The sequence below is a fragment of the Nannobrachium achirus genome (genome assembly GCF_963921795.1).
Source record: "Nannobrachium achirus genome assembly, chromosome: 17".
Taxonomy (NCBI): domain Eukaryota; kingdom Metazoa; phylum Chordata; class Actinopteri; order Myctophiformes; family Myctophidae; genus Nannobrachium; species Nannobrachium achirus.
In genome coordinates, this window is record NC_137824.1 from 22,565,893 (window position 1) to 22,578,058 (window position 12,166).

The following is a 12,166-nucleotide window of genomic DNA, read 5'->3' on the forward strand; positions in this document are numbered from 1 at the left end:
TTGTCTGTCTGTGTGTGTGTGTGTGTGTGTGAGTGAGTGTGTGAGTGAGTGTGAGTGTGTGTGTATGTGACATCCTGTTCCTGTCCCTACTTGTGACTTTGAGATAAGCTAATGTCATTTTGCAATGATACTGTATAGCCAAGACCCTTCCATTAAATCTAAATAATTAAGGTTTCTTTTTTTACACATGCAAAAATAATTTATGGTTCATTGCTAGATGGTGTCGTTTGCTGTGTCTTTCGTTAATGCCTAAATCTGAGTTATTTGGCAAGCCATTAGGCCAATATGGCTATGTTCCTAGACGTTCTCTTTAAGTCTGGGGTGCTTTTTGCAGCCCGTTGTATTCAACGTATCCTTGATTGGTGATCTGTGATGCCGTCTATTAAGACCCTGCACCCAGCAGCTGCGTTGTTCACATTTTCAATGGAAGACATGAATGTGTTTATCAAGATAAGACGCTTGAAGGTTTGATAGTTAGAAAAGATGAGAGATGAGCTTGCAGTGGCACCTCATGTTTCAATCAGACTCTTCACAGCATGTATGATGTCACTAAGGACTGATTGGAGCACAGTCATGCCATTCATAAGCTGCGGAAGCCTGCTAATTATTAATCCGCATGAACCCATTCACATAACTTTTAAAGTGAATAACATCAATGTCACTGTTAGAGGAGGCTATCCTTTGAAGTTCATGATGACTGATAACCAGAGCTCTATCACAGTGTGGTATAAAAGTATTGGTAATGTTAAGTTGCACAAGTATGGCTTATTTCCATGTAATTTAGTCTCAATCTGATTTTGGTAAATGCTTTTAACAATCTACTGTAAGGTGCAATAACTGTTATCATATTAGAATTGGCCACCAGGTGGGGGTATAATCTCATAATGAACCACAGTGTTAAAGTGTTTATGGGACTTGGGGCCCCTGCTGTTTGGAAGCCAACTTTTGAGCCCAAACAACCTGTTACAGTAGATCCAATATACACTCTGGTAAACACCTTCGCCATGAAGGAGGAATGCATGTGTTTGACATGCATAGAGGGCTATCTGATGAAAGTGTTGGGTTGCACAGTGAACAGTATGGTATTTATAGAAAACCTCTGGCTTGGATAATTCAACCCACTAATGTGTCTGTCTGTCTTATTGTAAAGTGTGTATTCTCTAAACTGGGAGAGAGCAATGGTGGGTGGGGGGATTTGGCCTGTGTACAGGGGCTTGGTTGGTTTTCTACATATCTGGGTTTACTTATAGTAGAATGTTTTAAATTCTGAGGAATGGTTGTGTGCTCGGAGCACTATTAAACCTGAACTTATACTTTGTCGTACTGCCGTCGCTTGCCAAGAACAACTGATCTTCAAGCAAATTATGCAACGCGACACCGTTGTACGGACAGCGTATAAATTAGGCTTTAGTATATGTGTGTCTGTGTGTTGAATATGGGTGTGTGTGCTTCCTCTGGGTCTGTGGGATTTTGGCCCATAATTCCTGCAGCTCTCAGGTCACCGCTCCGTTCTCACGCACATATTTGGCATTCCTTCCTCGACATGATTACCGTACACCTTCCACTCTGGGTTTGGCTCCGCAGAATATTTCCATCATTCCCGAGTGGAACTGCAGCGACGTTCCAGAACCGATCTTTCCCCTCCCTCACTCCCTATACCCCCCACCACCACCACCTCCACACTCCCTCCTCCTCCCTCTTATCCAGCTCCCCACTGCCCCCCCCCCCCCCCAGCCTTCAAGTTCAGATTCCTGCCTTGGAATTGGAATCCTACGGTATAGATCCCCCCAAACCCCCCCACCCCGAGTCAGCTGTTTGTGTCTGCCGACATGATTGAGCCATTTGGCAGAGACATCTTTTCAGTGACCTCCGGCCGGGATGGGGTGAGGGGGGTTAGGGAGGAAAAAAGAGGAGAGAGAGCAAAGGGGGAGATGGGGAGGAGAAGGAGTTGGACTTTGGAAACTGCATCATGGAATGCACAATTACCTCAGCTGTTCTGTCCTGTAATTCAAAGTCCTATAATACATTATATTGTCCTAGAATCATTTAACAACTGCACTGTTGATTATTCCACAGCTACCCAATGAGGTGCCAGAACTTCCAAAGCAGTACAGGGTGAAGGGTTAGTCCACATTTTGTGCATTTTGATTCCTATACAACCTGGTGTACCTTTTGTCAACCTGCTTATTGAAATTTCACCATGAAAATGGTATTGCAGGATTAAATTAGAAAATGTATGCTGAGAGACCTTGTTATTGTACGTTGGAACATGCATCATCTGGTGTTACTCATTTGATATGTTAGTGTTATGCTGTCATGACGACATGAACATGACAAGGAGCGATATGAAACTGTAGGAATGTCTAGTTTAATTAAACCCTATATCGTCGTTGTCAGGTGGAAACCTTGTATGTCCAAAACCGTTTGTTTTGTATTTATCATTTTAAAAGTGATTTAAACTAGTGAAAACAGCCGATCTACAAGCACACAATGTCTCGCACCGCGACGGCCTTGTGTGATGGAGCAGTGCTTTACTTTGTGAAAAAATGTACACATTTGAAACTTGGAGATACGAGGTTTCTGCCCGACAGTTTACCAGGTACCCCAGGCCCAGGGCTCTATACTAGATAGTATTTTCTCAACACAAAATCTCACCAAATGTTCACCCTAGGCTAGCATGGGGACAACAGGGGTCAAGTGGTTAACATGCCAAAGCCAATGATTGTCATCGTTTTCTGATTTCAGTAAAGGCATCTGTGAATGCAAATATACACCCTTGAATTCTAAAATGCTTAGTGCTGTTGGACATACTGGACTGTATGGAATACCATGAACACTGTACACTAGGAGGAAAAGAGAAGGAGGAGTTCTCAACATCACAAGCCTGTGACCGGCCCCTAATAAATGTCCATGTAGAGTTTTATAAGTCCCTGTCCTGTCCCTATCCTTTTTCAAGAAAGAGAAAGGTGGAGGAGCTGTATGGAGAAGCTGTAAGACATGGGACATTTACAGTTTCTGTAGGGTTTACTGAGTCGAGAAACACTGCTGCACACAGAGCTGAAATAAATAAATGAAATAATTTTATCATAATAATTATAGTAACCATCATAGTAAGATTGCTTATTTAGTGTTTTGTCTTCATTTTATATATATATATATATATATATGTATGTATATACACAGACACACACACACATATATATACACACATATATATATATATATATATATATATATATACACACATATATATATATATATATATATACATACATATACACATACTGTATGTATATTATATATATATATATATATATATATATATATATATATATATACACACACACATACATATACACATACAGTATGTATATTATATTTATATATATATATATATACATATACATATATACGCACACATACATACATATATATATACATACATATGTACATATATATAACTTTTAATAAACTGTTCCCTTTAATATTTATTTGTTCTTCCGTGTGTATGAGACTTTGGTGTGTTCCACTGAATGTTCTGGTAGCAGCATTCTGTATCCACGGTGTCGCACAGGAGCATCATCCCCTGGGTCGTTTCCATAGCAACGTTAATCGGAAGAAAGGCAAACCCCCCCCCCCCCTGTCTCCTGCTCACCACCCTCTGAACCTATAAGCAAAGGGCCTTGTGTCCTTGGGGTTGGGGGGGGGCAGGGTCATGTTGCAGTTTTCCAGTTGTCTTTGGTTGGTCCTCGGTTTGGTTTGGTGCATCTGCCTAGTAGGTCGGGTTTGGTGCAGCTTTGTTTTATACATTCCAGTTTTTTTTTTTTAAAGCTTCAGTCCCTTTAGTGAGTTGTCGTGGGTTCGTACAAGGCGTGTGTAGTCCCTCTCCAGAGTCCCTCGTCCTCGAGCTTCACTTATGGTCTTTGGTGCCCCACACACACACACACACACACACACACACACACACACACACACACACACAAATGTATTCAATCCATTTATTCATAAACTACCTCCTTCATACACACATTCACTCTGCCATTCCCTCAACTTGTCTTTTATTTTCATTCATCCCATGTCTCATAGGTTCCAACCAGTCAAGCAATGAGACAAAGATGAGAAGTGCGTCACATGTCAACAGTCCATTAATGTTCCATTTGATCGGTCCAGTTAATTCCATGCCTTTGTCTGCCCCACATACTGTGCTTCCTGCATCCTCTCAGTTTTCCTTGCATCTTTCCCTTTATCCTTTGGCTAATCACCCACTCCCATGTTTGCTCAGACTTTACCCACTCTCTCTCTCTCTCTGTATGGTTCTGTTGTGGTAATCCCATTTTAGACACTGTCAAATAGCTGGTCCAAAATAGGATACATGCAGGCATTGTGGGTTTTGTAGTTTTGCGATTGAGGTTTTCATATAGTGATGAGCCTTGGACTCACTTTGTCCACCCTTCAAGGGCCCAGTCAATATCTTTGGGCAGTGTAGGAAGGCTGACCAGGCCCTTGGAGCTACTAGTGATGGATTAAGTCATATAGAAGTTAGTATTGTCCTGTGAGCAAAGTATCGTGGAAAACCCGGAATCGTGACAAATTAGAAGGTGTCTAGGTTAACTCCCGTAAATCATTCATCAGGTTTAAGGAGGATGGTCAATGTTTGTTATCCCAGCAAAGGGAGGCGTTCAGTGTAGTGTGACGTTAGAGAGGAGTGAGTTAGCTGTTAGCAGGTTCAGGTCGAGGCTTTTAGACAACAGGGCAGTGGGTGATAGCCGCTACTAGCGAGGCCCTGTGGCGCGCACCCTCTTGCTCCGCTTGCTGACTGTGGTGAAGCGGAAGGGGGTGGTTAAGTCCGGCTGCTCCCCGGGGGGGAAGCGTTTCATGAAATGAACGTCCTGCTGGTTGGGCAGTGTGTGTGGGCCGCGGCGAGGGCGCCCCCGTTTAGTGAAGCCCACATACCAGCCGGCGTAACGCGCTGACATCAGAGCCGTGTAGTGATTTTCCAAAACCTTCTCCACGAAGACGCAGTCAGCGCTGCGATTACTGGCCTTCTGAGAGAGCAGATAGTCCCCAGGCACACACACACACACACACACACACACACACACACACACACACACACACACACAGATAGAGATAGAGGCTGGTCAGGAAACTATGAGAACAAGAAAATTATCTTTTGATTGATCCTGTAAATGATGTTGTAATTAAAGAGAGTCCTCACCTTTCCCACCAGCTTGCCACGGCGGTTCATGCACAGGTAGAAGTTGGTTTCCTTGCCGCGGATTCTCACCTGGCTACCAAAGGTATCGGCCTCCACTACGAGCTGGGCTTGTGAAGGGACAGACAGAGGGACAGACAGACATTAGAGCCACAGACAGTGTAGACGGAAACAGGCTCTAATAGCTTTTATCCCAGTTATCTCACACACTTTTTTCCATCTCGGTAAACAATAATTATTATTGATTATTGTCATTATTATGACATTTTTTTACAAAAGGAAAACGCTGCAAGTATAGACCATCCCTCTGCCTCTGACAAACTCACAGCAAATGATATGCATCGGCATCGCACACTAAACAAACCGAAGACAAATCCACTGGACAGACAGATGTCAGTTCCGCAGACAGACAGACCACTAACCACAGTGGAATCAGAGTTTGAGTCTTTAACGAGACCAAAAGACTGTCAGACAGGCAGGCAGGATTAAATAACAGCATTAGAAATCATAGTAGCTATTAAATGTGCTGATAAATCACAGCCAGATGTAAATGTCTGGCTGGACAGATGGTTGTCAGATAAGCCTGGTCACACACACACACACACACAGACGCACACGGTTATGAGACTGCTGACCACAAACGGGCCTCGTAAAAAAAGATAACGGCCAAGAATAGAAGGAGCGCGCGGTAAGCTAAAGATGAAGCTTATAGAACAATCTGACTGCAAGGCTGTTAATGTGCAAGTATGCATGTATGCGTGTGACCATGCAGACTTGTGTTCATTCTTCCAGGCAGTACCGCTTCACAAACCACGTCTTTAGAGGGTGCTTGTGCCTGTTTAAAAATAAATCCCTAAAATGGTCCTACATGACCTTAGTCAACAAAGGGGTCAAGAGAAATCAATACCTCCCTCCCGCTCCCCCTCTTCCGTTCTCTTCCCCCAACTCTTTGCCTCCTCTCGTTCCTGCCCCTTTGCTTCATGCTTACACCTTCATGCACGCTCGCCATTCTTCCTCTGTTGGTTCTCTCCTTGTTGTACCCCCCCAACACACACTAACACATAAACCTCCCATGGCCCCCCATACAGTGTTTTATGTACAAGGCCAGACGGTGTGCGTGAAGGGCTGTTCGTCTCTTGAGGAGCATTTGTCAAAAACACCGCAATCTCGCCCTCCACTGTGGCACCGACTTAAATTGGTCGCTTTCACATGAATTGAATCAATGTGTGAATAGGTTAGGAGAGGGTGAACGCGAGCCCCCTTGTACTCACGGGGGAGAAATATGGACGCTTGGCGTTATGGCTTGGGTTTCTTCTGCCCATTGATTCTCTGTGGTTTAGGAATGGGTTAGGCATCGGGCTTTGCAGACGCAGAGAGGGGAGCCAGGGAGGGCCGTGGGGGAGGGACGGAGGGGGGGCTAGAGGAAGCCTGCTGTTTTAAATCCAGAGGAGACAACAGGGAGGATGAGTAATCATCCTTTTTTCCTTGTTTTTTCTTGCACCCTCGCACTTACTCTCTTCTCTGTGTGTGTCTCTCTCTCTCTCTCTCCCTCTCTCTCTCTCGCTCTTTTCTCTCTCTCCCTCTTTTGCTCTCTTGTGAATCATTGAGTCAGCAGCCAGTCGATGAGGTCTTTGTACTCCCAAGACAAGCTTCACTGCCCCTGTGCCAAAGCCTGGGGAGGTGTGTGTGTGTGTGTGTGTGTGTGTGTGTGTGTGTGTGTGTGTGTGTGTGTGTGTGTGTGTGTGTGTGTGTGTGTGTGTGTGTGTGTGTGTGTGTGTGTGTGTGTGTGTGTGTGTGTGTGTGTGTGTGTGTGTGTGTGTGTGTGTGTGTGTGTGTGTGTGTGTGTGTGCGTGTATACGCGTGCATTTGTACATACCTGTGTGTGCGTTCGCGCATGTGTGCGGTTGTGCACGCGTGCGTGTGTGTGTGAGCACAGGCTCTGGGTGTCTATGCATGCATGCACTTGCATTCTGTATCCGTTCATGCATGCACTCGGTATACATTCATTTCTGTGGTTGCAGCAATTGGGTGTGTAATGTTTGCTGTGTGTGTGTGTGCGTGCGTGCGTGTGTGCGTGGTGCGTGTGTGTGTCTTACCATATTTGTCTCCGTCCTCTCCGCGGGCACTGATCCGGCGACCAAGCACTTGGACATGTTTGCCACTGGTGCGGCTGTAGAGCTGGTAGACCCGATGGTGCCGGCGGCTCATGGTGTCCCGAATCTGCGTCTGGTTCTCCACATGCACACTGAAGTTCACCCCATCCACACCAAACACCTGCTGGGAAGACACACACACACACACACACACACGCACACACGCACACACACACACACACAGGGGGGGGCATATAGTGGCCAGCACGCACGCACAAACATACACACAAACACACAGGCCGAGAAAAACGCATAAATATGAAGACCGACACATGGCGACAAATGCATACATTAATTAGAGTGTGAAGTCTACTGCAAATACTGTAACTTTTATCTGACATGTCACTTTCTCTCGCTGAAATGCAACCCATGCCCATGCTCACCTGCAATGGATTGCACATCACCAGCAACATCTGGATACATCTGGGGAAAGACAAAATTGTAGAAAGAGAAACTGATAAAGTGTAGCCAAAATAGAGAGAAACGTCTGTACAATTCATGTGACACCGAGAGATTTCCATGCTCTCTGCTTCTCGACCCTATATTTGCTCAACATCTCGTAAGTTTCCTCATCAGGTTTTTAGGTACGCCACAAGGTCTGCAGCTGGCATGGCGATTACGACAGAAAGACAGACAGGCAGATGTCCAGGCATAGGCCGTCGGACAACACCCTGTAGTATTTACAGTCACGCAACCAGCCCTCTCTGCCAGCCCACAGCCGCTGACCGTGCCGTGACTTTTAACACGCCAAAATCTGGCCTCCAAATGACCCGCGCGGACCATGGCTAGCTGGCGAACACGCCGAGGCGTCTAGAACATGTGCTGGTATGGACTTCTAAGAATAAGGCTGGCTCATTTTTGGCTGCTCTGAGTATGTAGACAGCTGGGCCGGACTGCAGGTGCACACTCCTGTGTTGTGGCTTTGGACCGCAGTGTCGGGTTGGATTTGATCGCGATGCTTTTAATGGGAGAAGAATGTGGTGTCTGAAAACTGTGGAAAGACGTTTTAACCCATTTAGGCCTAGAATTAGAAGGATTCAAAAGACACTTATAGAATCGGGTCAAAATTCTAATGTTCACGACTTTTCAAAAATAGCAGATCTACGAGCTCGCAGCGCGGCACTCGGTGCCGCGCTGTGAGCTTGTATATCTACTATTTTTCAATAGTTAAAGCATAAAATAATGATACACAAAATGTGTACCCGTTCTGAATGGGTTAAAGGGCACTTGCACTATGTGAGCTCTATGTTTTGTTTCTTGTATTTGAGAGAATGTTGGCAACCAAAGGACCCTTTTATTAGCAGAGCTTTCTGATGGCAAACAGCGGTTACAGTCAAAATTAATTTCTCATATATTTTGCAGTTTAGACCTTGGCCTTGGACCTATTGAATATTATTTACAGTCTTAGCTAGGGAGTGCTTGTGGCATGCAATCTCTACAGATAGGCCTTGAGCTGCATTGAATTTGTGACTCAAGAATTGATGAAGCTCATAACAAAGTGTGTGGGCTGAAGAGCAACTCTAGAATCTCATCTTTCCTCACCTCATCTTTCGGTATCTTTCTGCATGCCACCCCTCTCGCTATCTCTCTGTTGCTTTCGCTATCTCTGTCTCGCACTTGCTGTCCTCCCTATCCCACCTCTTATCTCTCGCTCTCTCTCTCGCTCCACTCTACCTTTCGGCTATCATTCCCTCGCCTCCCATCTGCCTTTATGTTTGGGGTTAGCAGTTTGACTCCTCCAGACTGTCACAGACATAGACACATACACACATATGTACAGATGTGTGTGTGCGTGCGTGTGTGCGTGTGCGTGTGTACAGCAGGAGCAGGCAGCTGACAGCTGGGCCAAAGCAAAGACATATGCAGTGCTGAAAGAGTGAGAGAGAGAATGCAAAGAAGAGAAGCAGAAAGAGGGGTACACACAGGGATAGAGATAATTACATTAGAGCGTGAATGATGTGAACGATGAATAGAGACACAGAGAGAGAGAGAGGGAAAGAGAGAAATAATGGGGTACATGGAGGATGTGAGAGAGCAAAAGAGGGCACGCAATGTGCAGAGAAGGTGAATGGGGAGGTACTCTGTTGTCATAACGAAAGGCAGGGAAGATGGGAGAAAGAGAGATTGAAGGATAACCCGATAGGAAAGAGGGATGGGGGGTGCTGCATAAAGGAGGTACAGATGAATCAAAAGGGGAAGGGTGAGACGAAAATGAGAGACAGAATTGTAGCCAGAGAGTGTAGTCTGGCGTGAGAAGTAGACAAAAAGATAAATAATGGGAAAAGGAGGAGGAAGGGGGTGGGTTCCGCTCATGCACATCCTAACACATGTCACTCCCTCTTGAATCACACGTATCGGACACACACAGAGGCTTCTTCTCCAACAACATGTTCACGTCTGTCTCTCTCTCTCTCTCTTTGTACTCCTCCTTCTCCTGTCTTCCTCTCTTCCCTCCCTGGGGCCTTTTGCCCTAGCTGGTGTATCAGCCTCTGGAGTTGTAGCTAATGGATGCAGACACCCAGGGCAACGCAGCAGTGTGCTGCTGGCCCATGCGTTCTGCCTGCGCAGCTGAAAAGGGCCCCGAGCGTCTGTGCATTGTGAGGAGTCTCAGCTGTTAAAACACCACAGCTTCAATGCTGCCGAGGACACAGAGAGAAAAGTGCCTCGGCTCTGGATTCTCCCCTCTCTCTCCAAAACCACAGACGCTCCGGCGTATGCCAGCCACAGAGAGAGAGAGAGAGAGAGAGAGAGAGATGGGATCAGCGGGTGGGGGGAGGGATGAGAAAACGAGAGAATAAGAGAGCACCGAGTCAAGTTGCGAGCAAGTCGGTGGGAGAGAGCTAAGACAGAGGAAGGTTTGGAGAAGGAGGGGAAGCCCGGTGCGCCTTGGCCGGCTGCCAAAACAAGCACGAGTCTGACATCATAAACCTGCGTCCCTGCAGGTCTAGCATGTGGAGGCCACGGTTAGGCTAGCAGGCCCCAGCGCCGAGTGCTGCGGCCTCCAGCATGGAGCGAGGGCGGTTGGCCTGGTGGGCCTCAGCACGGAGCAGTGGTTTCGGCGCTGTGTAGTGGTGGTTAGAGCGGTAGGCCAACACTGGAGCAACGGGCCTCAGCGCGGCATAGGAGCCTCAGAAGTACGGCAGTGTGTCTCGGCGAAGAGTAGTGGTTTAGGCTAGTGGGCGTGTAAGTGTGGCGTTAGTGGGATCAGCACTAAATGTAGTCATAGGAACGGGGAGCATGGTTACAGCAGCCTCAGCATGGAGCTGTGGCTTTAGGAGAACAGTGCTATGTCCTGTGGTGGAGCTATGGTTGGAGAGAAGGAACAGGTTCCTGTACAGAGCAAATGGCCCTTGGCAGCATTCATTGGCTCAAGACTCGCACTGGGGTTTGTAAAACAGCATGTTTGTGAGGGTGGCTGCAGGCTTGATGGAGTGGTAACACTGATAGGCAAGAGGGAAATGAAAAGAGGGATGGTTGGCTCGAGAAGACCTAAACTAAGACCTGTAGACTAAACAGTCAGACTCTCCTCCTTCGATACTGCCAGGGGTGCGGCCATTCAACAGTTATTAATTCATACTTTTATCGGAGCAAGTATCTGAGAAAAGGTACAAGTACAACAAAAAGACAGATGTGAGTAGTTAGGAAGGTAAGTATAGAGAGAGAGACACGAAAGGTTGTGTGTGTGTGTGTGTGTGTGTGTGTGTGTGTGTGTGTGTGTGTGAGAAAGAGAGAGAGAGGGAGAGAGAAGCAGGCAGAGACCAACTGCACACACCCTGTCCAGGTTGTGTGAGGAATGAAAAGTATCTGGAGATGACTGCCATCTGGGAGACGTACAGCCGACACAAAGAAAGAAAAATAAATCCTTTGGCTTTTAACAAGACACACCTCGAATGGGCAAACTCAAGCACCCCGAGTCTGTACAGTATCCTCCCTTAGATTTGGTCTTGGCACTTTATCATTTTCCTATCCCACTAGATAAAGCAAGTGTTATTTGACCCAACTTCTGAAATATTTTCAGTAGGAAAAAAATGTGTTTTCTTGGCTATGGGGATATGGCCCAGCTTGGCAATCACTGAAGTAAGTGCAGATGGTGATGGAGATGTTTATGGCAGGTTTTTATGAGTAACATGGCCTTCACTCTGACCCAGTGACCCCGAACTGTCAGCCAGTCAAAACAGGACCTTCCATGGCATGCTTTCTATGGGGACTGAGGAGGAGTGATGTAATGCGTAGGCACTACAACCTTCCCCTCCATCATCCACATCTGTAGCTTAGGAATGCCTTGCCTTGAACACAGTTTGAACAACAGAGGAAATATATGCATAAAGATAACCGTGTTTCATGCCAAGACTAATATCGAATGAACTTCTAAAACTTGACTTACAAGACAGCCAGCGTGGAGAGAAGGGACCACATTGCTTCCCCCCTCCACTATGGAACTTGGCCCAGAGTCAGTCTCCTCGCTCGGTGAGAGCCAGTCCGACAGAGTGTTCCCCTCTGTTCCTTGAATCCACTGGATGCTGTGCAGGGTCAAAGAGTCAAAGTCAGACACTCCCGTTGGCATCGGCGGCGGTGTCCCCCGGTTCCCCCGGCGTGGACGAGTGTGTGGACTCGGGCGGAGTGGGGAATGAGGCGGGGGTGACCGTGCCACTGTGACCGCCGGGCAACCTTTCACAGCTGTCCGGAGGGGACGATGGAATAAAGGGGCGGGGCAAAGTGAAGGTTAGGGCATCAAAGGGCTGCACGCCGCCAGACAACGAGAGGAACAGGTGAAAGCGCGCTCACGCGTCACGGACCA

The 12,166-nt window shown here is 46.7% G+C and overlaps 1 protein-coding gene across 1 annotated transcript; it reads right to left on the reverse strand.

The window, feature by feature from the left end:
• Positions 1-4,772: 4,772 nt before the first annotated feature.
• LOC308301873 (fibroblast growth factor 18-like) lies at positions 4,773-11,784 on the reverse strand (the record flags this gene model as incomplete). Its single annotated transcript, XM_080746024.1, has 5 exons — positions 4,773-5,045; positions 5,219-5,325; positions 7,312-7,492; positions 7,752-7,791; positions 11,753-11,784. The coding sequence occupies 5 exons, from the start codon at positions 11,782-11,784 to the stop codon at positions 4,773-4,775; spliced, it is 633 nt and encodes a 210-aa protein (XP_080602150.1).
• Between the last annotated feature and the right edge of the window lie 382 nt (positions 11,785-12,166).